The sequence below is a fragment of the Chrysemys picta genome, chromosome 5, assembly GCF_011386835.1.
Source record: "Chrysemys picta bellii isolate R12L10 chromosome 5, ASM1138683v2, whole genome shotgun sequence".
Classification (NCBI taxonomy): Eukaryota; Metazoa; Chordata; order Testudines; family Emydidae; genus Chrysemys; species Chrysemys picta.
The window spans coordinates 68,612,516-68,637,401 of NC_088795.1; the positions used below are offsets into that span (position 1 = coordinate 68,612,516).

At 42.3% G+C, this 24,886-nt stretch overlaps 1 protein-coding gene across 1 annotated transcript; it reads left to right on the plus strand.

The window, feature by feature from the left end:
• Positions 1-2,973: 2,973 nt before the first annotated feature.
• MSMO1 (methylsterol monooxygenase 1) lies at positions 2,974-23,170 on the plus strand. Its single transcript, XM_005307444.5, has 6 exons — positions 2,974-3,752; positions 8,198-8,507; positions 10,695-10,843; positions 17,821-17,947; positions 20,107-20,261; positions 22,146-23,170. The coding sequence occupies exons 2-6, from the start codon at positions 8,253-8,255 to the stop codon at positions 22,351-22,353; spliced, it is 894 nt and encodes a 297-aa protein (XP_005307501.1). The 5' UTR covers positions 2,974-3,752; positions 8,198-8,252; the 3' UTR covers positions 22,354-23,170.
• The last annotated feature ends 1,716 nt before the right edge of the window (positions 23,171-24,886 follow it).

Below are 24,886 nucleotides of genomic sequence, written 5' to 3' on the forward strand. Positions count from 1 at the left end.
TCCCCTCCTGTGTGGCCTCAGTTGCCCTAGTAAAAGGCAGGGACAGCCCTCCCCGTTCAGCTATCAGGCGGTAGCCGTGTTAGTCTGTATCTACAAAAACAACAAGGAGTCTGGTGGCACCTTAAAGACTAACAGATTTATTTGGGCATAAGCTTTCATGAGTAAAAACCTCACTTCTTCGGATGGTGTTTGCCTGGATAGCAGTGAGTAGAACCACACGATGACTGCTCCATGGGGGACTGAACCTGTTGGAATTATTTGAAAGAAATATTAATAGGGCCAGGTGATGGCTATAATATTAATAGGGGAGGCCAGACACTAATTTTAAGCAGAAATTACTTTATTAAATCCATAGTCCAAATGGTATTTTATACAATGGCTCTGACCTGAGGTCCCTTCCACCCCTGATATTCTATGGACAGCCTATAACAACAGTTCTCAAACTGTGGGTCGGGACCCTGCTTGATGGGGTCACCAGGGCTGGCTTAGACTTGCTGGGGACAAAGCCTGAGAGCTTCAGCCCTGGGCAGCAAGCAGTGCCGTAACAAGGGCGAGTGAGGCACTTGCCTCGGGCACACAAAGCGGAGGGGCGGAGGGAAGACGTGGTGGAGAGAAAAAAAAAAAAAGCAGTTGGCACGGAGATATTTATAACCCAGGTGATTTCCCACCTGCCCCGCCCCCGTGCCTCCCACAAGTGTCTCCTGTAGGGTGACCAGATGTCCCAATTTTATAGGGACAGTCCCGATTTTGGAGTCTTTTTCTTATATAGGCTCCTATTACCCCCTACCCAGTGGCTTAGCCAGCTTCCAAGAGGAGGGGGAGCAAACATAAAAAAGGCACCCCACCTTGGCTCCTCCTCTGGCCGCACCGCCACCCCCCCCCCCCATGGCTCCTCCAGCCCAGCCGTGCGCCCCCCCCCCCCGCTCATTCCTCTGGCCGCGACTGCCATGCTGCGCCCCCCCGCTCCTCCGGCCGCGCCCGCCGCCCCCCACCACGGTTGCTGGCCGCGCTGTGGGCCGCCAGCCTGCACCCCCTCTCGCTCCTCCAGCTGCTTTTAGAAAGGCAGGGGAAGCAGCTGCTTCTCCTGCACCCCGCTAGCTACGCTACTGCCCCTACCCGCTGTCCCGATTTTTCACATTTGTTGCCTGGTCACCCTAGTCTCCTGGCCCAGACTTGCTCCCCCGAGCAGAGTCCCTGTCTTTCCCCTGCAGCAACTGCTGCCGCAGGGTCCTAGTGCCCTCCATCTCCACTGCCAGGGCAGACTGACTGTGAGCCTGCCCTTCCCCCTCAGACCCTTTCATTTTCCAATGGGACCCTCCAGTAGCACAGCCCCACCGCCCACAGTCACCGCTCCTGCCCCATGCTGGGCAAGGAGGCAGCCCCATCCCTCACCTCCAGTGAAGCTACAGTCAGGGGCAACAGCAGGGGAGGAGGCGCATGCAGCGCCCCCTGCCACCCACCATGGGGGAGGCAAGGGTGATTCCTGGACTTGAGAGGGGCCCTAGGAGCACATGCAGTGACAGTGGTGGGGGTGAGTGTACTGCCGGGGGGGGCAGGAAAGGGAGACTCCTCTCCTAGAACTTGCTGCTGCCGGCAGGGAAAGGGCTGGGGGGAGTCCTCCTCTCTGGCCCCTGTCCCAGAGCAGCATGCCTGCACCCCAAACTCATCCCCAGCCCTACTCCACCTGAGCCCACACCCCCAGTCAGAGCTTTCACCCCCCACCGCACCCTCAACCCTCTGCTCGAGCACCCCAAACACCTTATCCCCAGTCCCAGCCAGAGCCCTCATCCCCCCCACGCCCCAGCCCTGAGCCCCTCCTACACTCCAAACCTCCCATTCCCAGCCCCAGCCAGAGCCCTCACCCCCACACTCCTACTCTTGCCCTGAGCCCCTCCCACACCCCAAACCTCCCATTCCCAGCCCCAGAAAGAATCCTCACCCCTACTCTCACCCTGAGCCCCTCCCACATTCCAAACCCCTTATCTGCAGCCACAACCCACAGCCCTCACCCCTGCACCCCATCCCTCTGTACCTCTCCCATCCGTAAACTCCCTCCCAGAGCCTGCACCTCAATACCCTGCCCCAGCCTAGGGCCTGCACCCCAGATCTTCTCTGTCACCCAAACTCCCTCCCAGAGCCTTGGGCGGGGTTCTGGGCACCACCAAAATTTTTACAAACCTGCCACCCCTGATCCTGCCCTGCAGATCTGAACTCCCAACATTCTCAGGACACATGCTGATCGCTAGTGGTCACTGCTGATATCCAGCACCTCCCTCTCTTAACCTGTGAGTCCCTCTCTGGATTGGAACTGGACTGGAACCAAAGGCCATCTTGGAAGCAACATTACCAGCCCAAGCAGTCAAAAATCATGAGTTAGACCCCCCCAAAATCACAGGCTCCACCGCAGCCGCTTCATTCATTCTTTGGCAGCAATTCGGCAGCTAAGGTGACCAGACAGCACGTATGAAAAATTGGGACAGAGTGGGGGGAGGGGGGAGTAATAGGTGCCCATGTAAGAAAAAGCCCCAAATATTGGGATTGTCCCTATAAAATCGAGACATCTGGTCACCCTATCGGCAGCAGGCCCTTCCCTCTGCGAGGGACTGAGGGACCCGCCGCCGAATTGCCGGCCCTGGGGGAGGGCACAATTTTATACTCTTGCCTCAGGCACAAAAATACCTAGTTATAGCTCTGGCAGCAAGACTCAGGTCACAAGCCCCCTGTCTGGGGCTGATGCTCTTGGGTTTGCCCCCCTTCCCCTGTAGTGGGGCTCAGGCTTTGTTCCCCCCCAACCCCGAGCGATGAGGCTTGGACAGGCTCAGACTTCAGCCCCCCTCCTAGGGTCGTGTAGTAATTTTGGGGTCATACGGGGATCGTGATGCAATGACGTTTGAGAACCACTGGCCTATAAGAAAGCAGTCACTCCACCCAATGCACTCGCACCTACACGCCCACTATGTTTACCATTAGGTCCGAGTTAGGGCGGTAGGGAAAACCACCTCGGCCGGGGCGCTCCAGAACGAGTGGACAACCACCCTTCAGCTAGCGCGCCAGCGAATCCTCCCGCCCCGCCTCGCCACCGGCCCGGCCTCCCTCCAGGGCAGCGCTCGGCTGGCGTGAGGAGGGTTCGCACCGGTGACCGTAGCGCTTTCCTGGGTCCGTTCCTTTATAGCCCACCCCCCACCGCGCCTTCTCGCGGCCCTGGCGTTACGAGCTGGTCGGGCCTCTGCCCTAGCCCCAAGGCGCGCACCAAACGCGCTGTCTTCTTCTCCACCCCATTTACCCCCACGTTGAAAGCGGATTCCGGGCGCTACAAAGCCGCCGCGTCGAATTAGCCCGGCAGTCCCCTGAGGCGCTTAGGAAAGTGACTAAGGGGAAAGGTAACCATGGTAACGGCCCCGCCTCTCCCTCATACCTGGGGAGAACCCCTCAGCCCGTCTCCTTCTAATGGCGTCTTCGCCGTCACCTGGGCTTCCTCGCTCCTCATTGGCTGCGCTCCGAGATCTCACTATGCTCACTCCATCCCTTCTGCCAATCATCATCTGGTGGGACCGTTCTGTCCCGCCCCACGCCTGACAGGGACCGGTTCCAGCCCCGGAGCCAATCAAAGCGGCGCAGGGGTGTTGTGCGGCCAATAGGAGAGCGCACTTCAGGAACCGGAGTCGAGAGCTGCTGTTGCTGTTGTTGATGGGTGAGAAGCGGGTGCCGCGGCTGTGGTGCGTGAGTGAGGGGCAGGTGCTATTGCTGTGCAGGTGAGTGAGGGGCTGGGTTAGGGTGACCAGATTTCCTGATTTTATAGGGACAGTCCTGATATTTGGATCTTTTTCTTATATAGGCTCCTATTCTCCCCCTCTTCCTCCTCCCTCCTGGGTTCCAATTTTTCACATTTGCTGTCTGGTCACCCTAGGCTGGGTGCACGCTGCCCTGTGCCGGGGGTGGCCCAGGGCTGGGGTCTCAAGGCTGGGCTGCTGGGCTTCGCTGCTCCGGTCTCCTGGCAGTAGGGTGACCAGATGTCCCGATTTTATAGGGACAATCCCGATTTTTGGGTCTTTCTTATATAGGCTCCTATTACCCCCCATCCCCTGTCCTGATTTTTCACACTTGCTGTCTGGTCACCCTACCTGGCAGCGGGAGGAGTTCAGTGTGCTTGGCACCCCTCGCCCAGGGCTGGGCGCTGTTCGGAGGCTGGGTGCGTTGCCCTGCTGCTGGCAAGCTTTTAATTTTGTCCAAGAACCAGAACAGATTTGACTGTGAAAATTGCTAATGTCAGGGCCACCTACCGAGCCAGTCAACCAGACCTGTGGCCATGCTGCAATTAAAAAGCCAGAGGGAAAAGCAGCCTTACAAGTAACCCCTGAGCCAGTGATACTCTGACCCCATTGCAAGGCTCTTTCCAAAGCATGATATTAAAACACTGTGTGATTTTAGTTGTTAACCAAGCAGGGTGTTTTTACCATGTTGTTAACCAGATGTAGTTGATAAAAATATTTGGTTAGTCATTTTACTGTGAGAATAACATATGTATATAAATCCCCCATCATTGGAATATATAGTACTATAGTAAATCAAACAATGAATTCGCACTACTGTGGCTCTTTTGTGTAATGTTGATGGTTAATTTGGCTCCTGAGCCACTCAGATCTGAGTATCTGCCCTAAACTGTTCCATTCCTTGACTATAAAAGAGAAGACATTATGCCGTGGGGTCTAGTGAGAACATCCTAACTTAACATATAGGTTGTTTTGCCATTGGATTCTAAATCATATATATTGTTTGGCCTCTGATAAATAATTAATCTTGCAGTTTGAATCATTTTGTTCTGCTGTGTGGAAATACACACTGTGTTAGCAGTAACACACATAAGATCCTTGTGTTTAGGAGTCAAAATATTTAATAGTTTTAAGCAAGTAAATTTTCCATTACATGTCATGCTTAAACTTGAGCAATGTTTACCCAAAACATTATCCAAAAGCTGCATGTAGTTTTTCATTAACTTTTTGTTTTAGTTTAAAATATCAAGTTTTTCTGACAAAGTTCAGCCAAAAATGGGGAAGAGGGGGGGGGAGGTTTTCCAACAAAATCAAAAGTTCTTGAGGAAACCAGGTACTTTCCATGAAAATTCTTATTTAATCAAACCCCCAGTTTTTCCCAAAATAATAATGTAATGGAAAGTTGTTGACCAACACTACTGAATTGTCTGAAGAAATTCACCTGTACTTAGCCACAAAAAATTCTACTTTTAGTATACTGAACATTTTTTATATCAGCCTCCCTAACTGCCACTTTATTTACCAGTGTGTTTACTTAGATGAATTGTTTAAGGCTGAAATAATAATTGTTTGAAAAGAAGCCTCCTTGCTCAGTGAATGAACAGAATTTTATAATGGTGATTGATATCCGTGTTACACTTCTAAAAGAACTAAGAGTTTATGATGATAGAAGTTTAGGTACAGATTCTCTGAAGTGGCTTGCCACCAAACCAGTTATTAGAAACATTTGGATTCAGGGGCATGCATAGCAATTTCAATTTGAAAAAGGGGTAAACAGTGAGGTGGCAAAATTTGTAGATGATACAAAACTACTCAAAATAGTTAAATCCCAGTCACACTGTGAAGAGCTACAAAAGTATCTCTCAAAACTGGGCGACTGGGCAACAAAATGGCAGATGAAATTCAATGTTGATAAATGCAAAGTAATGCACATTAGAAAACATAATCCCAACTATACAAATGTTACCACTCAAAAAAGAGATCTTGGAGTCATCGTGAATAGTTCTCTGAAAACATCCACTTAATGTGCAGTGGCAGTCAAAAAAGCAAACAGAGACTTGGGAATCATTAAGAAAGGGATCGATAATAAGCTACGTGCAGATGTGTTCGCCCCATCTCAAAAAAGATATATTGGAATTGGAAAAGGTTCAGAAAAGTGCAACAAAAATGATTAGGGGTATGGAACGGCTTCCGTATGAAGAGAGATTAATAAGACTGGGACTTTTCATCTTGGAAAAGAGACGATTAAGTAGGGATATGCTAGAGGTCTATAAAATCATGACAAGTGTGGTGTTACTTTGGGGTATGCTCATTTCTTCGGGGGGGGAGAGGGGTCTGTAATTCTATCAATGTACTGCTTGTGTCATGTGTGTTTTCATATGGAGCTCTACTTCTCCCTTATGCAAGTCCCCTCCCAGTGGCGCTATCCTGCAGGACCTAGGTTCCCTAGGGCTGGGTTTGTCCAGCCCCAGAACTAGATGAACACACACACATACATACATTAACAGAGCAAGTCTGAGTGGACTGGGTCAATCTGCACTTTCAAGCTGACCCCTTATATGTCCCTGGGCTCAATGGAGTGGGTCAAGCTGCCACCCTTGTGTGTCCCAGATTAGGAGCCTACATGATAAGCAAACCCCACAGTATTTTGGGCACTGCAGGGATCTTTAGTTTAGGTAAAAGAAGTGTCGTTGCAGATTAAATAGGGGAATCTAAAAACACAAAAGAGTAAAGTTCAGTGAGAGAGAGAAGCAACCAGCCTAACCATAAAAGTATTAATTGAATAATAGTGATAACTACACAAGGAGGGCTAAACCAACATAACCTACATTATTAAAGATTAATACCTAAGGTAGAAAGGAAAACAGAGAGAGAAAAAGAGGGGGCTCTCACCCACTCCATGAGGCTTGAACTGGTCAGGGTTCCCAGGTGATGGTGGTAGCTCAGGGTCCTAAATGCTGGAGACAGACAGAGCCCCCAGCACGATCAGTCAGGAGAAGATGGAGTCCCAGTGGAACTGATGCATAGTTTGGATCTAAGCATCAGAACGCTTACTTGAACATAGGTAGGGGTTTTTGTAGAGAAACAACAATGGTTCAAGGGAGAACGCTAGATTTGGTTTTGGGTAAACTGATGACTCAAGGGTTTTCTTTAGGCTAGACAACAGGAGCTGATCACTCTTGGCTATGGGTGGTGTTTTCTTCCAGGGAGCTCACAATGCAACTAGGCTGCTTCAGTATTTTGGATATCAATCAAGGATTCATTACTAGAATTGGTCTGATAACTGCTCAGCTGGGCATAGGTTCATTAACATCTGGAGCAGAGATTCCCATGATGCAGTGCTTCCCTGCTTTTCTGGTCTCAGAGTTCACTGCGGTTCTCTGTTCTTCATTCCGTATGCTAATCCCTGTCCTATCTTTCATGCAGATGAGGCTAGGGGAGTTGTCTCTGCTCTCCATTCTGTATGCAAATGGAGATGTTTTAATCTTGTCACCCATGTCAGGAGGGGTCTAGGTGTGTCTCCCAATGCCCTTCACTGCTCTCTGCAAGCCTTTTCTATCGTTGGTCTTGGTTCAAGCAGAGACCGGCGAAGGGGAGTGGGGTATCCCTCATGAGTCAGAGAGGCCAGACACTGCGCCCTGGTTCCCCAAAAACACAGAGCTGACTGTTATCAGTGGAGAAAGTAAATAAGGAAGTGTTATTTACTCATAACACATGAACTAGGGGTCACTAATAGAAATTAATAGGCAGCAGGTTTAAAACAAATAAAAGGAAGTGTTTCTTCACACAATGCACAGTCAACCTGTGCAACTCCTTGCCAGAGGATGTTGTGGAGGCCAAGACTACAACAGGGTTCTAAAAAGAACTAGATAAATTCATGGAGGCTAGGTCTATCAATGGCTATTAGCCAGGATGGGCAGGGATAGTATCCCTAGCCTCTGTTTGCCAGAAGCTGGGAATGGGCAACAGGGAATGGATCACTTGATGATTACCTGTTCTGTTCATTCCCTCTGGGGCATCTGGTATTGGCTACTGTTGGAAGACAGGGTAATGGGCTAGATGGACCTTTGTTTTGACCCAGTATGGCTGTTCTTATGTTGACCGTTTTGGAGGAGATGGAGGAGCTCTGTGACCCTGCCGATTATTGGGTAGAACCCATGCCTCTGCTTGCACTCCCTTGTGCACTCCCCTGTTTGAGTTTATCCTTCAGCCCTCTACTCACTTGAGCTGATTTCAGATTAACTGTAGGATTAGACCTGTTGATTCTGTTTACATCATAGTTTTGTGCTTTTTCTAAAGTACAATGTATTTTTACAGTGTCCTTGTTAACCCTTGAATTTAACCTTTTTTTTTATTTAAGTAGACGGCTGTTTGAATAGCATCAATTTGCCAGTTACGAATTCAATTTTACCTTTTAAAATTTACAGGCTGTTTCTAGAATTCTGCAGAGAAACTTCAAGTGTGAAGTGTTATATCTGAACAATGGCAGTGAATGAGAGTGTTGACATCCTGAACTCCGCTTACCTGGCAGTGGAATACATCGACTCTTTCTTGCCTGACAATCCACTGCAGCAACCATTTAAAAATGCTTGGAACTATATGCTGGACAATTACACCAAGTTCCAGATTGCAACATGGGGATCACTCATAGTTCATGAACTTTCCTACTTTTTGCTCTGTCTACCTGGATTTATATTTCAGTTTATACCTTATATGCAAAAGTATAAAATTCAGCAGGTAAGACAAAGAATTGTGAATTCACAGGTTTCTGGTTGCTTTGATATTCTAACTTCGTATTTTACAAGTGGTCAGGAATCTTAGAATGTAGAAATATCTGTTCTTGATATGCTCATCTATATATTTTATGGGAGGTTCACACACCTCACTTCCACCTATACAAAGCCCCAGATTATTGGGTTTAGTAATGGAACTCCTTCAGCTTTGTGGGAGGGGGAGGGGTCCATTGCTCTCAAAGTGAATGCAAAGGACAACTTTGCAGCAGAGCCTCTTCAATCACTGTTCCATTACATAGATTGGAATAGAGGCTACATGTCTCTGTGTGGAAGATTTGGGCTCTTGGCTAAGTATAATTCTGGATCCTGTAGTCCAGTGATACTTAGACTTCAGTGGTTCAGGAGCCAAAATAGCGATCAACATTACCCAAAAGAGCCACAGTAGTGTACATTGTTTCATTTACTATAGAACTGTAGTGTATATAGATTTAAACAGCATGACAGAGGAAATATTTCGTTTTTATATGTAAAGTGTGTGTATATATAGTCTCATAGCAAATAAGTTTAATAACTTAGTGCAAGTTGATAACTTAATTGGTTAATAACAGTAAAAGCATCCTGATTGGCTAATAACTTTAATATGATGTGCTGCAAAGAACTGCAGGAGACCTATTAAAAAGCCATTTGTGTACCTCAGTCTAAATATCACTGCTGTACACCTCTCCCCTCCCCTGTCCCTAGTACTTCTGTATGTTGGCTTGTTAGGTGCCAAGATGGGGGGCCACACATCTGGCCTTCCCTGTGGGACATCTCCACCCACATCCCCTTGAAGGGGCAATGCAAAGTTTCTGTAATACAGAAAACATTGAACAAGCTGTGCACATCTGAGTGAATTTCATTCCATAATAGGTAATCTGCCCATCCAATGCAACCTGGTGATTGTTTTCTCCACTTGCCTGACTTACATGTTCATATTAAGTACTGGATTTAAAATCAAGCTTATTCTAAAACAGTGAGTGTTGAAAAATTCTTGTGAAACTTAAGTATATAAATGCTTAAGTAATTTGGTTTGGAAAATATTAAGTAAATATAGATGTCATAGCTGTGACTGTTAAATGGGATGATCTATCCAACGCATCCTTGCAACAGATTTTAATCCCCAGCTTCTTTGTACCCTTGCACTTGTGTGTGTGTGTGTGTGTGTGTGTATATATATGTATATATAATTTTATATGAATAAGCTCCATTCCTTTTCTGTTTGATCCACACTCCTTCTCCAGCAAAACCGGGGATCTCTTTTATGTGGTTTAGGAATTTTCGCAGTCCTTAAATTGGTGGGATGCTAAATTTTAGGTGTTTTTTTTTTTTTTTTTCTCTCTCCCCTGTTTCCAAGTTAATGTAGTGATAGAGTTAAATAGATGTCAACAAAAACAAATAGATTGACTTAGGTCGCTGTTCATCTCCGTCAGTTTTCACTTGGTTGGTGCTGTGATGTCATCCTGCTAGCTCTCCAGTGGCCCATGATCTTCCAGGGTAGACAAGACCTGATTTGTTTTTTCTTTCTTTTAGAAAGGTAAAAAGAATTATAGGAAACCCCACTTTTTCAGGCTTTTGCTTCTTGTTTATACTTTTTTCAGGTCACATAATTAACACATCAGTCCGTTCATTTGCTCCTCTTTCTTTATAATGTGACGAGTTGACTTAAACCCACTAAAAGAGTGAAAATCACCTAAGGATCCACTTCCTCCTAACTTACTGCATATGTACCTCTAACACCTAAAAATATGGTTGCATGTTAGGTAACAAATGTGTCCACCTAAGATTTTACAATTGTCACTGTTATGCACACACAGACTACTTAGAACTACTTGGTGGTCAGAACTTTCTCCAAAAGCACAGGCCCCTACTACTGAGCAAAGGAAAATATTTATCAGCTTTTAGCAGTATAGTATGTATCAAACACAGTTGAACAGGTCTATCCAGTAGAGACCAGTGGTAGACCTAAAGACTAGCTAGCTCATTACAGCACTACATGTCTGTAATACTAAAGCATAGCTTGGCAAAGTAGAAAATTCAGTGAATGCTTTTTTCTCTTTTGTAGCTTGAAGTCAAATCTTCAGAATTACTTTTTCTGTATTTCTGCAATGATATTGCATAGTAGGACTGATGATTGGAAATTTCTTTTTCCTAGGATAAACCAGAAACATGGGAGAAGCAGTGGAAGTGTTTAAAAACGCTTCTCTTCAATCACTTCTGTATTCAGCTTCCTCTGATATGTGGTACCTACTATTTCACAGAGTACTTCAGTATCCCTTATGACTGGGAAAGGATGCCAAGATGGTAGGTAGAAACTGTTGAAATGTTTTGTACTTCTGTTCCAACTGTCTGTTGGAAGAACAGATGACGGTAGCTGTGAAATGTTCCCAGCTGGTAGGGAACTTGGTGTGCTGCACAGTCATGTGATTGTTTTGAATGAATGTGTAGTTCAGGGCTTTGGAGCGGAGCCCGGAGCTGGAGCACGGAACAGTGGAGCTGCAGGTTTTTGCCTGGAGCCGGAGCGGAGCCGGAGCACAGAAAATCTTGACTACTCCACTGCTCCAGTTTTTTTCCATTTTCAATCCAAAATGAATGATATTTAGCAAGAAAGTCCGAAAGGTGCCAAAAAGTTTCAGATTGTATAACAATTGATATTAACCTCTACTTTACGTAATATGTCAGTTATTCTCACTTCGGCCGAAATCAAGATTTAATGTACAGATACAAAATTACGAAGTTTTTTGGAGATATGTTTTATTAAAGAATCAGATAATTATTAGACATCCGGCAACACTGCAGACTGCTCCCGCCTTTGTGCCAAGGTTAGGTGAGTATGTACTCACGTAGATTAGTTAAATTAGTATGTGTTGATCAAGGAGACACGCTGAGTGCTGCGATTACGGAAAAGTGTGATGCAAGATGCAATATTTAACATATCACAAACAGGTATATTGCAAAAAAAATGTTTTTGTTTATTGATCTATTAAGATATTGCAAGAGATATTAATCACTTAAGCTCATTTCTCACACGGACTCCCGTTACCGGTTCATTTGTACATGCTCCCGTATCACTCTGGTGGACTTATTTTATGTCATCTGTTCAACGGTCTTTTGGTAGCGTTGTTTTGTAATTTTAAATTTACAGAAAAAGTCGCATGAAGCAGGCATATAAATATACAGTAAACATTTTTGCACAAATTAGGAGTGATTTTTGTGATATATCCAGAGTGATTGGAAAATGTCCAACACAACTTTGGGGGGTGAATCCTTAGGTCATTTTAAGAAAAAACATTTCTGTGAACACGTGTCCTAAAATTCTTCCTAAGGGAGCTACAGTCCCTCCAAGGAGGTGATGAAAAGTTAATTTCTGATTAATATCTCAAAAACGCTTTAATATAAAGTAATGAAATTATGTCTGTATCTTAGTGTTTAGTCGTGCTACCATATTACATTATCTAAAATTATTTAAACCATAGGCATCCTGAACTGGTGATTGGTCACTTTTTATTTCATATTTCAAGAAAGACTTGTCATCGACTGCCCCTGGCTATGAGCAGTAATATTATGTTCCATAATAAGTTAATAATATTTGGTTATTTATTACATTTAAAATTTATGGTTCCAAATTTAAAAATAAGTAAAATTGTTTGTATCATTCTAAGCATCTAAGCAGATTAAAAATTTTAAACCGTTTTTTTGAAATGTTTAATTATACAAAATAAATTAAGAGTACCATTTTAATGCATGTTTTAGCATTAAATCATATTCCAGGGTCGTAGTTGTTAAATAGTCGAAGATTTAAAAGATATTAAATAAAATTGGCCCAGTCCCCCCAGTTCACGATGCCTGTAGTTTAAATAATTTTATTTGAATGATGTTGTATGATAGAACGTTGGAAATAAACTTTAACGGAAAGCTGATTCAAATTGCAAGCACAGTCCTTTTAGTAAAGAGAGCAAATTTTCAGAACATGGTTTTTCCTTCATCAGGCTGGAAACATTATACAAGATAGAACCTGTTATTTGCTCTATCTTGTATAATCTATTCAAGCTGATGAAGCAAAAACATATTTCCGAAAATTTGCTCTCTTTACTAAAAGGACTGTGCTTGCAATTTTGAATCCGCTTTCCCGTTAAACTTTTTCAACCTTGTAATGTGTAGCCTCATTACTTCCCAACAATTAATGTTGTAGAACAGCGATAGCACATACTAACGCTATGGCACATACCAAATTTCATTGATATATCTATATTAAAGCATTTTTGAGATATTAATTACAAATATTTTGAATATTTTTACCACAAAATTTCATAAGAAAAACTAACTTACAATTTATAAATAATTTATATTATGTATATTAAAAATACTTCTTACCTCATTAAAATGGCAAGAAATGTTAAAATATTAAAATATACTTTAATAATAATTTTGTGTAAAAAGAAAATGCGATCATTTTTGTCCTGAAAATCCAAAATAAATTCGAAGTACTGTAAGTGGCTAAGACAGGAGTCAACAACGTTCGGCACACGGCTCGTCAGGGTAAGCACCCTGGCGGGCCGGGCCAGTTTTATTTACCTGCTGACGTGGCAGGTTCGGCCGATCGCGGCCCCCACTGGCCGCGGTTCGCCGTCCCGGGCCAATGGGGACAGCGAGAAGCCGCGGCCACCACATCACTCGCCCGCGCCGCTTCTCGCTGCCCCCATTGGCCCGGGATGGCGAACCGCGGCCAGTGGCGGCCGCGATCGGCCGAACCTGCCGCGTCAGCAGGTAAATAAAACTGGCCCGGCCCGCCAGGGTGCTTACCCTGGCGAGCCGTGTGCCGAACGTTGTTGACTCCTGGGCTAAGATATCACAAGCAGGTACATTATAAAAAAAAATGTACTGCTTTTGTTCATTGCTTTTCGAAGATCATAACAAGAAACATTTGGATGCGGTAGCAGCACAAGAAGATTTGGCCATGCCTTCAACTAAAAAATCAAATCAGCCCCCCATGATTGATAGCTGATTTTATGGAAAAGGATCTCAACGACGTCTTTACTTTTGAATTTGAAAAGCCCGAATTCGGGCTTTTGGGAAAAACAAAGAAGAAATCGGCAACATGGAAAAGAAAGTGAATGGTGAGCTCAAACCAAGTAGCTTCAAGACAAGTGAAGCAAGTGCTGTGAAAAGTTTCAACCTTTGGCGGCATGTGAAACATAACCACCCTGAAAGCTATGCGGCTCTGGTTATAAAAAAAGGACCAGGAAGATGAGGCAAAACAGAAAGCTGATGTGGCTAAATGACGTTCATCTGGCTCTTTGAAAACTCCTGGAGAAAAGATTTTTTGCAGAGTTTCATCTAAAAAGAAACCCAAAATTGAGCAAACAAAACTTGACTCATATTTGAAGTCCTCAAAGGTTACAGTCACCATGGATGCCAATATTTTCCGTGAAGGGCTGATGGAAATGGTTTACTTGAGTTCAACACCGCTCACTGCCTTCAGGCTAAAGAACAAAGGATTCCAAAAAATTGCAGGTGAAATGGGTCGGCAGCATGGCGTTTCGACGGGGCATGATGCGGTTCGTCATTTAGTTGTCAGCACAGCTGCATCTGGTCGCAAAGAGCTCAAGACAGCTTTGGAGCAAAAATTGTGCTACCTGAAAATGGATGTGGCAACCCATGGAAACAGAAATTTCCTTGCAATCAATGCTCAGTACTGCGAAGAAGGAAAAGATAAAGCTGTGGTAAAAACCTTGGACATAATCGACACTGAAGGGCGTCACAATTCTTCGTACGTGAAAAGTCAAGTAAAAAATTGGGATCAGTGAAATGCAAGTGCTGAGCATCTGCGTTGACAATGCAGCAAACGTGGTGCGCCGTCAAAAATTTCAGCGAGGACAACGAAACCGTTTCTACCTCTGAGAACAGGGATGTGGACAGGACTGAAGCTATTTTGCCTGATGAAGGAACTAAACTCAACATGAATGCTGCTGCGCAATGGGTTAATGACCCTAGCCTCATTCGTCTCATGAAGCCATGTTGGAAGTCTCAAAAGTCCAACTGATGAGGTGTGGTATTCACACTCTTCCGTTGGCAATCTGGGATGGACTGAACAAAGAACATCCGAAGAAATTTCTGGCACAAATTCAACAAGTCGTTGTCAAACTACAAACCCCAAGTATTCAAAGTGTTCTGCTTGATCTACATGGGGTAACTCAATCATTGGATACTGTGACTCGCTGGGGTTCAACATTTGCGATGATTGATCGGCTTCTCATTTTTCAATCTTACTGTGAACAAGTGGCTGCTGCTGGAACAAGAGAACTCAAGTTAACAAAAGCTGAATGGGACGAAGTGAAGAACCTGCGAGATCTCTTGGCAAAACCAAACCAGACAACTGTGAATCTTCAAGCTGCCAATGTAACCCCAGGAGTTTTAATGAAGGAATGGCAAAAAATGTCAAAATTCTTGCAAGAAAATGGTGGACAAATTGCAGAAGGAATTCTATCCTCCATGCAGAAACACGAAGAGAAGCTTTTTGACAATATTCATTTCCTTGCTGGAGTTTATGTTGACCCATGATATTGAATTCTTCTTACTTCAAGGGAAATACCAAAGGCAAAGGAAGGGCTCCTTGATATTGCTCGACGACTCGAAAAACAAAATCTATTGCTACATTTGAACTCGGCGAAAGAAGTTGAAGAAAACGAAACACAACAAAAGGAGTTATCAACAATTGAATTTGTGGCTTCGGAAAGTTCGCGTCCTTCAGAAATAGGCTGTTCTCAAATTTCTGTCTCCACTCTGAACTTATTTGAGCGTCCATCCCTAAGACGTCTTCAACCATCATGGAGAAAGGGAGATAATTCAAGCATCAATTCTTCAGAAGATGATGACTTCGAAAAGGAATTGGATAAACAAGAAAGACGCCGGCGAGTTTCTGCGATTCATAATTGTAATGAAGCATTATTTGAGAGAAACTTTCGGGAAGATTGTGAGGCGATGGAGCCTATTGGTAGGCTAAAAATTAAGTCTGTTTTTGAGGCCATTCACAGCTACCCACACTGCACTCAGGCTGCCTGTAGAATTGCTTCGAGCATGCCAACAACTCAAGCTAGTGTAAAGCGACTGTTTTCAGCTTTAAAGTTAATTTTAAATGATTTGAGGCAGGCTATGAATGACGACTTGATTGCTGCAATATTTTTTTACAGAATGAATTATGAATGATTCTAGTTTGTATAATTGTTGATGACATTTAAATTGTTTTAAAAGTCTGAATAAAAATCTTTTTTCAAAATGACAGTATGCACTTTTTTATTTAATTAAAAATTAATTTGAGTCAGAGCGCGGAGTGGAGTCAGAGCAGAGCTGGAGCAGTCACTATTGGTGCTGGAGCGGAGCAATTCAAAAATTTGATTGCTCCAAATCCCTGGTGTAGTTCATAGACCCAATCCTGTTCTCACTGAAGTTTAACCCATTGCAATAATGGGACCAGGCTAGGGTCCTATATTTGATATTGTGCCTAATGCCTGCAACGTTGTTCAAATCCTGGAGTGATAGGATTTGAAAAACTAAATCCAAAAAGGGATACAGTGTGGCTGGAAGTTAAGACACCATCTGTGGGCTCATGAGCACCCTTGTATATGCAAGTGTAGCAGGGTGAACATCGGCTCCAGCCCTGAAGGGGTTGGAAAAGCCCTGCAGAGGCCTGGGGCTGTGTAAAGGGGCAAAACCCTGGCTGATTGGGGAAGTGGCTGCAGCTGGGGCCATGCCCCAAACTGAGCCACTCAGCCTTATAAGAAGGCCAGGGTAGCCAGTGCTGAGGAGTCTCCCTCTGACAGGAAAGAGACAGGTCTGGCTGCAGGGAGCTCACCCAGGGACCTAGAGTGAGGCAGGGATGGGGAAAGGCCTTGGGGGCTGGGAAGCCCTAGGCCAGCAACTCCCCAGGCTGCAGGGCCTGGTCCTAGGCCCAAATAGGTATTTGGGTTGCAGAGGGGCAACCTGAGGGTGGGTAAAGGCAGCCAGTCCAAACCCCTTGTTGCCTGTGATGATTGCCTGATAGACTGCAGTCTGCCCCAGGGCGCGGGGGCTAGATGGTGACTGGCAGTAGCCACGACTGAGGCGAGATTGGGATAGGGGGTGGGGGTTCCCCTGGGTGGGGAGACCCAGAGAGACAGTGGGGTACTGCCAGGGGGGCAGCACCCAAGACAAGGGCACTGGGGTCCGGGAGGGACACGGGGCCAACGACAGGCGGGACACCTGGCCTGCAGAGGGCGCTCCGGATGCTGGTGAGCTAATTCCCAAGACAACCAGTATGAGGCGCCGCAGGGGTGAGTCCACACTTGATTACAGCAAGTATCTAATGCTTTTTGAGCCATCTGGCTCACTTCTAAAAATAACATGATGAAGCACTACCCACATACTGCATTATGTACCTTAGGAAGAGACTGTATCATGTGCACACACTTCTGTCTGCAAACCAATACATTTTAAAATCGCAACCCTTATGTTTTTTAGGTGCCTCTTTTCCTAGTTTTAGTGTCAGGAGAAATATTACATACAGTAATTTTATTTATCTATAATTACAATTTCTTGGTAGGTACTAAGTTATCTCCTTTCTAGTGCTAATGTTGCTTTATCTTTATATACAGATGTGTGAGAGAGAGCACACGCACGTGTCAACAGCCAAACTAAGAAGTTTGCTGTATTGCACGTTAACTCATTTAACAGCTTTCGTTGATCTGCTACTGACAAACTCTACTGAGTATAGTACTTAAAATTGTACATATATATTATGTTAGTGAAGAAATATATGTACAATTTTAGATACTATATTCAGTAGTATTTGTTAGTAGTAGATCAATAAAAGAGCTGTTAATGTGAGCACATGAATATGCGGTTATGGAGAGATCCCATCTCCTAGAACTGGAAGGGACCTTGAAAGGTCATCGAGTCCAGCCCCCTGCCTTCACTAGCAGGACCAAGTACTGATTTTGCCCCAGATCCCTAAGTGGCCCCCTCAAGGGTTGAACTCACAACCCTGGGTTTATTAGGCCAATGCTCAAACCACTGACCTATCCCTCCCCCCTTATCTGGTTGTTAAAACTATTTAAAGTTAAATGTACATACCAAGTTTCCAGAACCTCTCTCTGCACATACATCCTGGAGAAAGAATGGTGTGTTCCTTAATAAAAGTTTCTGGATTTGGCCTGATAGCAAAGAAGAGTACTGTTTCTTTCATATATTTTAATCTTGCTATAGCTAACAATTTTTATTTTATTTTTTATTTATTTTTTTAAAAGGTACATGCTACTTGCCCAGTGTTTTGGCTGTGCAGTGATTGAGGATGCCTGGCACTATTTCCTGCATAGACTCTTGCATCACAAGAGAATATACAAGTACATCCATAAAGTTCATCATGAGTTTGTAGTACGTACTACTTTAATGATTTCAACCTTATGTGTTTATTGTAAGCCTCCTGGCTATATTAAAAACTGTATTAATACAGCATATTTAAATAGATCTTGCGTCACCTAACTTGTTTTTTCTTTTATCAATTAAACACAGTTACAAATACTGGGGTAAACCACTGCTAGGTGGTTTCCATAACTATTAAATTAACCCAAATATCATAGATATAATGGAACGTGTCTTGTAACAACTCTTTCTCTTCTCTCCCTTTCACTCAAATGGCAGCCGCATTCTAATACCTGCCTTATATCATCTGACTGCCAGGATGGTGACTGTCTACTATGATCGTAGTGAAATTTATAGCAGGTTAAAAATCTTCTAACAAATGTGATTGTCAAACTGACAGTGTGCCATTGAGTACAACAAATGAATAATCGAGTAATTTTATAATTACTATGCCATAATCTTTATTGTACTCTAAGATTATTATAAACTTTCAGCTAAGATTTCTATAGCTGCAAGGTTTGGGCAATTAACATTCTAAATATAGTCACTTTAATTGTTTGTCTGGTAAAGGCCTAAAAAGCCCTTTATTATAAATAGCAGTAGGGCAGCAAAAAACCCTATTCACTCTTAAGGATTGATTAAAAAAAAAAAAATCATTCCAAAAGTAGTCTTAAAAAATTCAAGTTGACAGTGTTCTTCTTTTAAAACTGTTTTTAGTGTTGTATTTCCTGAACTTAGATGTGGTGAATTAGTATATTTTATAGTCTTAAGTCATTTTGTAAGGATGTTTCAGGACTACCAACCAGGTCCACAGGTTACCTTATGAACCTAGCAAACAGACAACCACTGCTTGGTGTAGCAGACAATAGCCACTTGTGAACTCCAGGTTTAAATCCAAGGAACAGGTTTATTTCAGCATCGGTACAGAATGCCACACCCAGTGATTAGATAGGGATGATAGCCAATGAATTGGCTGCATCTACACAAACACAAGGCTGTACATAAACAAGGCAAACGCTTAAGTCTCAGTGCATTTTTGTGTACCCAGGATGGCATCCTACCTTTATCAACACACTATTCTGATTTGTTATATAATAATTTATGACCAAATATGAAATTCTGCATTACACAATAGATTATATAACCTTTATCTACTTATTAGCTATAACAAAGCTATTAATATTATTATTTGAGAGGGACTTTGGAGACTTTCCTTTTTTATCCTTATTATATCTGGCAGGTCTACTGTACCCAAACATGGGCCAGTCCAAAAACTGAACAGGATATCTAGTAAGCCAAAAAGGCTCTGTTTGCACTTCTTATTTCCAAAAGGTTATTCAGAGGTCTTATTAACTGCACTAGGCCAACAATTCTACTGCGTATATGCTACTATCTAATATGTAATGAATATGATCCATTAAATACTCTTAGGCCTTTACCATCTTACCTGTGGTAAGAGAACCTAATCACTGTTTCACTTCCTTACTTTAGACCTCGTTGGTCCCTAAGGGACAAAAAGGGGTCCCACACTCTTCATTTGAGAACTGCTTTGATTTTACTTTATTGATTCTGGTTGGCAGTCAAATTACTGTTTTGATCTAGCAATACATTATGAATAATGTTATTAATATTACAAGATACAAATTTTTATAAATTCATGTATGTGTTCCTGTGTTGTGGAAGGTATTTAAAAATGTTAAGGCTTTTACAAAAACTTGCTGTAATTGCCCAAATGAGATCATTTTTATTTACTACAAATTTCTGGTTCAGGGAAGTTGATAATGGACAGGGAAATACGTGTCCTACCATTTGCAACTAATATATAGAAATGACAAGTTTTCTTTTATTTATTTGCAAGGTTGTCATCACCATAGTACTGTAGTGACTCAAAATCATCAGTGGTTTTTGTCCTTCCCACTGAGGTAGGGGAACACTCCTGGGAAACTGAAGCACTTGATCATGTGCCCCCTTGGGCAAATCACTTATAGCCAGTGGATGAACCAGGGATTGAACCCTGGTCTCTTGAGTGCCCTGTCTGCAAGACCATCCTAGTTACAGTTACCTCTATTCTAAACTGGTCTGACTCTTGAGTGTGTTGGCATACTACTGTCTGTATATGTTTGTGGTTTTTTTACTGTGTGTATATTTTTGTTTTGTTTTTCCCCTCTCAGTCTCCTTTTGGGATGCAAGCAGAGTATGCACATCCACTGGAAACGCTTATCCTTGGAACTGGTTTTTTCATCGGCATTATTGTTTTCTGTAACCATATGATTCTTCTGTGGGCCTGGGTAATATGTCGCTTAATGGAAACCATTGATGTACACAGGTAAAATCCTCTCATTCCATGTTAGTGATTTTTCCATACTTGGCTCTTCCACCTATCTTTTTGCTTGTGTGTGTGTGTGTGTACAAATAGAAGTCCACAGATAGTGTAGGCCTGCCAGAGAAGGATTGTGGTGCTTCTTTCATTTCAGTATTGTAGTCGGCCATTTATCTTTTTCAAAATAATAATTTTTCTGTTTTGGCAATGTTAATAGCAAAACTCCTTGGGTGGGAGGATAGGGCACTCACTAAAACTACTTCATAAAGCATCAACTAGAAACACAGCTTGTGAGATTCTTGGCAGGATTATACATTTTGCGATCTCTGTTTTTAGGAAAGGTAAATCTCAGACACCAGTGAAGCTCTTACACGTCACTTGGATGAACTTAGAGCCTGAGAGAGAATATCAGATATTTAGTATCAGAGGGGTAGCCGTGTTAGTCTGAATCTGTAAAAAGCAACAGAGGGTCCTGTGGCACCTTTGAGACTAACAGAAGTATTGGGAGCATAAGCTTTCGTGGGTAAGAACCTCACTTCTTCAGATGCAAGCTTGCTTCTGAAGAAGTGAGGTTCTTACCCACAAAACTTATGCTCCCAATACTTCTGTTAGTCTCAAAGGTGCCACAGGACCCTCTGTATCAGATATTTAGTACACAAATTACCTAATGTTTGCTAACATGGAATAAGTGGGGTTTTATTTTACTAAAATGGAGGGGGACCTCAAGGTAGTATATCTTAAACTTCTCTGTCAATAGGCTTGCCTGTGCAGGAAGGCTTGTCTTGGAGAACCAATGCTTTCTTAACCTAAGCGGCCCCAGTTTGGCTCCCAAGAAAAATTGCATGTAGGTGGTGTTCAATAATGACAGTCTACGTTTTTCTAAAACTTCTGTGGGGCTCGGAGGGCAATCTTTACATTGAGATTAGGTTAATTAAAAACAAGTAGTTATAACATACTTATAGGCAAGAAACTAAAAGATCAAGAATATTATAAAATATTATAGGTTAGAACAGTGACTCATTCTTCAGGTGGTCAAATAGCTTCATTGTATCAATTTTAACATTTTCTGTGATTTTACTTTACTTCCATTTGAGGAAGCTGTTGTTATATGCTTTATGAACTGAGGAATGCAACACTACAACAGTGTAAATAAAATAAAAATGGCTAAAACTAAATCGAAGTAGTGCATTTCAATGTGAACAGCAGATAGAAACCACAACTGTCAGTGGATATTTTTCCCCAAAGTGGTCACACTAACAGGGGTGGGATGACAGGAATATTGTAACAAAATGAAATCTAGACACTATCTTGCCACTAGGTGGTGTAAGATGCTTTCTAGTACCAACAAAATATGAACATGTTGAAATCCTTTAATGTCATTTCCCATTCTGCAGTACTTCTTAAAGGTTGAGATTTTTAGCTAAATGTAATATGTGTTTCTCAATCTGGTACTGTACATTCTGGCTCAGATGCCACACAAAAGACTTTCTTCTATATTCATCATTGTACTGATGTTTTGGGTGTTTTGGCTTTCATTTTTCAGTCTGCCTTTTTAAAATTAAGCTTTGATTTGGAAATGGAGTAGACAGATAATGGCATCCGACAAAACAGCGTCTTAAGCATTCCAAGTCCATAGGTATTCTACAATTTCTAGTTTTAGAGCTATGGCCCTAATAGATGGGTTTCTCTCTGTCTTGCAGTGGAATAAATTTCTTCATGCAACTACTTCAGAGAGTTTTTAACTGTAGTTGATAGTCAATATTTTAATTTTAGCAGCCTACTGAAAACCAAGAAGTAATCAGTGGTGCCTGGCATTGTTGGTTTCTAAACAAAATGTTAAAAACTTTATAGTTCAGTATTTTAATTTTGTTTGTTTTTTTTTCTCTCTAGTGGCTACGATATTCCTCTGAACCCCCTGCATCTAGTGCCCTTCTATGCTGGGGCTCGTTTCCATGATTTCCATCATATGAACTTTATTGGCAACTATGCTTCAACGTTCACATGGTGGGATAGAATCTTTGGTACAGATTATCAGTATGTTTCATACCAAGAGAAAGAGAAGAATCAAGAACTGTTAACAGAAAAGAAGTCCAACTAAATTTTCTATTTAACCTCCTACAGACAAACTTCTTCCATCTTTCTTTTGGGCTCAAACTGGTAATTAACACCTGATCACAAATTAAAGCAATATTTACTTTTCTTAAAAGCAAAAGTTAAGCATATACCTTGTCCCTTGGCTACTAAGTGGTAGGGATAATCCTTACTGCAATGTAATTATCTACCTAATGGGAATGCAACTCTAAAGTAGATATGCAGTACTTAAAGATTAATTTAAAAATTACATAGGTGGCTTGAAAGTTTTTGTCTGTTGCAAGAATTTTATTAATTTTTTTTAAAGTATCTATAATGCTGCCCTATTTGGATTCAGGTAGAATTATGTACATTATAATACACTGAAATTGGACTTCGTTTATATATATATATACTTAAATTTGTAATACAAATACAGCAGCCCCATTAAAACTGGTACTGGCACTATATTTAAACCTTGAGCAAATGGGCAGAATTTGCTTTAAAAACCAAAATACCATCAGTTGATAAGGAACTTGGACCAGCCATTTGCACACTGAATAATGCAAACTATTAATTCCAGAAGAGCTGGCTATATGTTCAGTAACATTCCTGATGTGGGTGTAGTACATTTTACATAGGGTTAGAAAAGGGTGGTTTTGTTTTTCCTTGAGAAGCCCCTTTTTTTTTTTTTTTTTTTTTTTTTTTTGCTGCTCTTTAAGTTACTTTGTCAGTGTTCTTAGTATTTACATTACATTTCCTTCAGTGTGTTGTAATTTGCTAAACTGACTTGTTCCTAGATTTGCACTAGTGGATTACAAAATACAATAAATATGTTGATTTGACATAGTGTGTATGTCGTGTATTTTCCGTATTTTTAATGTAAAACAAATAAGGAATTGCCCTAGATTGCCATTCACTTTTAAAATATATGAGCAGAGTTCATTCTAAAATTAATTAACTCAAGCAGTATAGGGTAACAATTCTACAATACATCTGAATAACTATCTACACTAGAATAACTGGGGAACTTGGGACTTGTACAATATTATTGTCCCCCAACATAGTTAAAACACACTTTTTTTTTTTAATCTTGTGGTGTATACGGACCTAACTTTTTCCCAAGCAAGGCTACAGCTTTGGCAAATTAAGGCTGCAGCTTAGTTCAGGGACAGAACATGGTCAGGTCTACAATAGAACCTCAGAGTTCAGAACACCAGAGTTACAAACTGACCAGTCAGCCAGACACCTCATTTGGAACTGGAAGTACAGAATCAGGCAGCAACAAAGACAAAAAAGCAAATAAATAACAGTACAGTGTTAAACATAAACTACTAAATACAGCTCTGAAACTTTCCCTTTCTTTTTTTTGTCAATTTTCAGTTGTAAACTTTTGAGTGAACAACCATAAAGTTTTGTTCAATTACGAACATTTCAGAATTCCAAACAACCTCCATTCCTGACGTGTTTGTAATGCTGAGGTTCTACTGTACCTTATGCAGTATTCAGAACCAATATTTTTTCAATGGTGGTGGTTATATCAATCTAAATATTTAGATATGCCACCCCAATGCTCTCCCACAAGTGAAGAGAACCATGGAACTAGCCTTTTAAGAATTAAATGCAAACATCTTTGACATAGATTTTCCTCTTTTTATTTTTTCCCACACAAACAAAACAATCAAAATCTTTATAAACTAATTAAAATAATCTACAGGCCAGGCAGGGAGAGACAAACAGCTTGATTTCTATTTTTAAGTATTTGGAAGATTCTCTGATGCTATAAGTGGCAAGGGCATATAAATCCATAGTGTAACTGTTGTACCCCAGAAGAAATGCTTCCAACTCCTTTGTCCACCCACCCCTTAGCATTTTTTCCCCTCCAAAAAAAAACCCACCTGTCTATAAATTTAGCTGACCGTGCACAAGGTTCTCAGTAAAGGGACATGTCTTAGAAATACCTCTCAAAAGACTTGTTTCCAGGCTCTTAAGATTTTTGCTGTACACTTTTTCTCTCTGCCCAACACCCAACTGTGCTTATGGATTGAAGGCATGTCTACACAAGCACTTTCTGCACAGCAAGCTGGGGTGTAAATCTATAATACTCCAGCTTGTCGCATGCCAGCTATCTGTCTGGATCCTGCTGATGCACACTAAAAGTTCTTGTGTGCATTGAGCTACTGCTGTCATCCTTCATAGTGGGGTTTGTGCCCTTGTGGAGTTGAGGATGTGTAATGTCATATATTGTACACCATGAGAAACCATTGTGATTTTAGGGACCACCTCTCTCTCTCTCTCTCTCTCTCAAAACAAACAAAAGAACACCCCACCACACCCTGTCTCTAGAACCACCTCTGGAGATGAGCTCCTGGGCACACAGTCAGACCTAACAAAATAGCCTTTATTATCTAAGAGCTGGTTAAAAGACAAGGAGCAAGGCTTGAATAACAAACAAAAAAGCCTAGACCCTGGGATAGGCATTTTAAATTAGAAGTAAAAATGAGCGGGTTACCCCACAGGGTAGATTCAGAGATCTAAAAATGGCAGTGTAGGATGACTAG

Excerpts from the sequence above, each read along its gene's own strand:
- MSMO1 (XM_005307444.5), top strand. The coding sequence starts at position 8,253 with ATGGCAGTGAATGAGAGTGTTGACATCCTGAACTCCGCTTACCTGGCA. Across the intron at positions 8,508-10,694 it reads AAAAGTATAAAATTCAGCAG|GATAAACCAGAAACATGGGA; the intron begins GTAAGACAAAGA and ends TCTTTTTCCTAG. Across the intron at positions 17,948-20,106 it reads AAGTTCATCATGAGTTTGTA|TCTCCTTTTGGGATGCAAGC; the intron begins GTACGTACTACT and ends TTCCCCTCTCAG.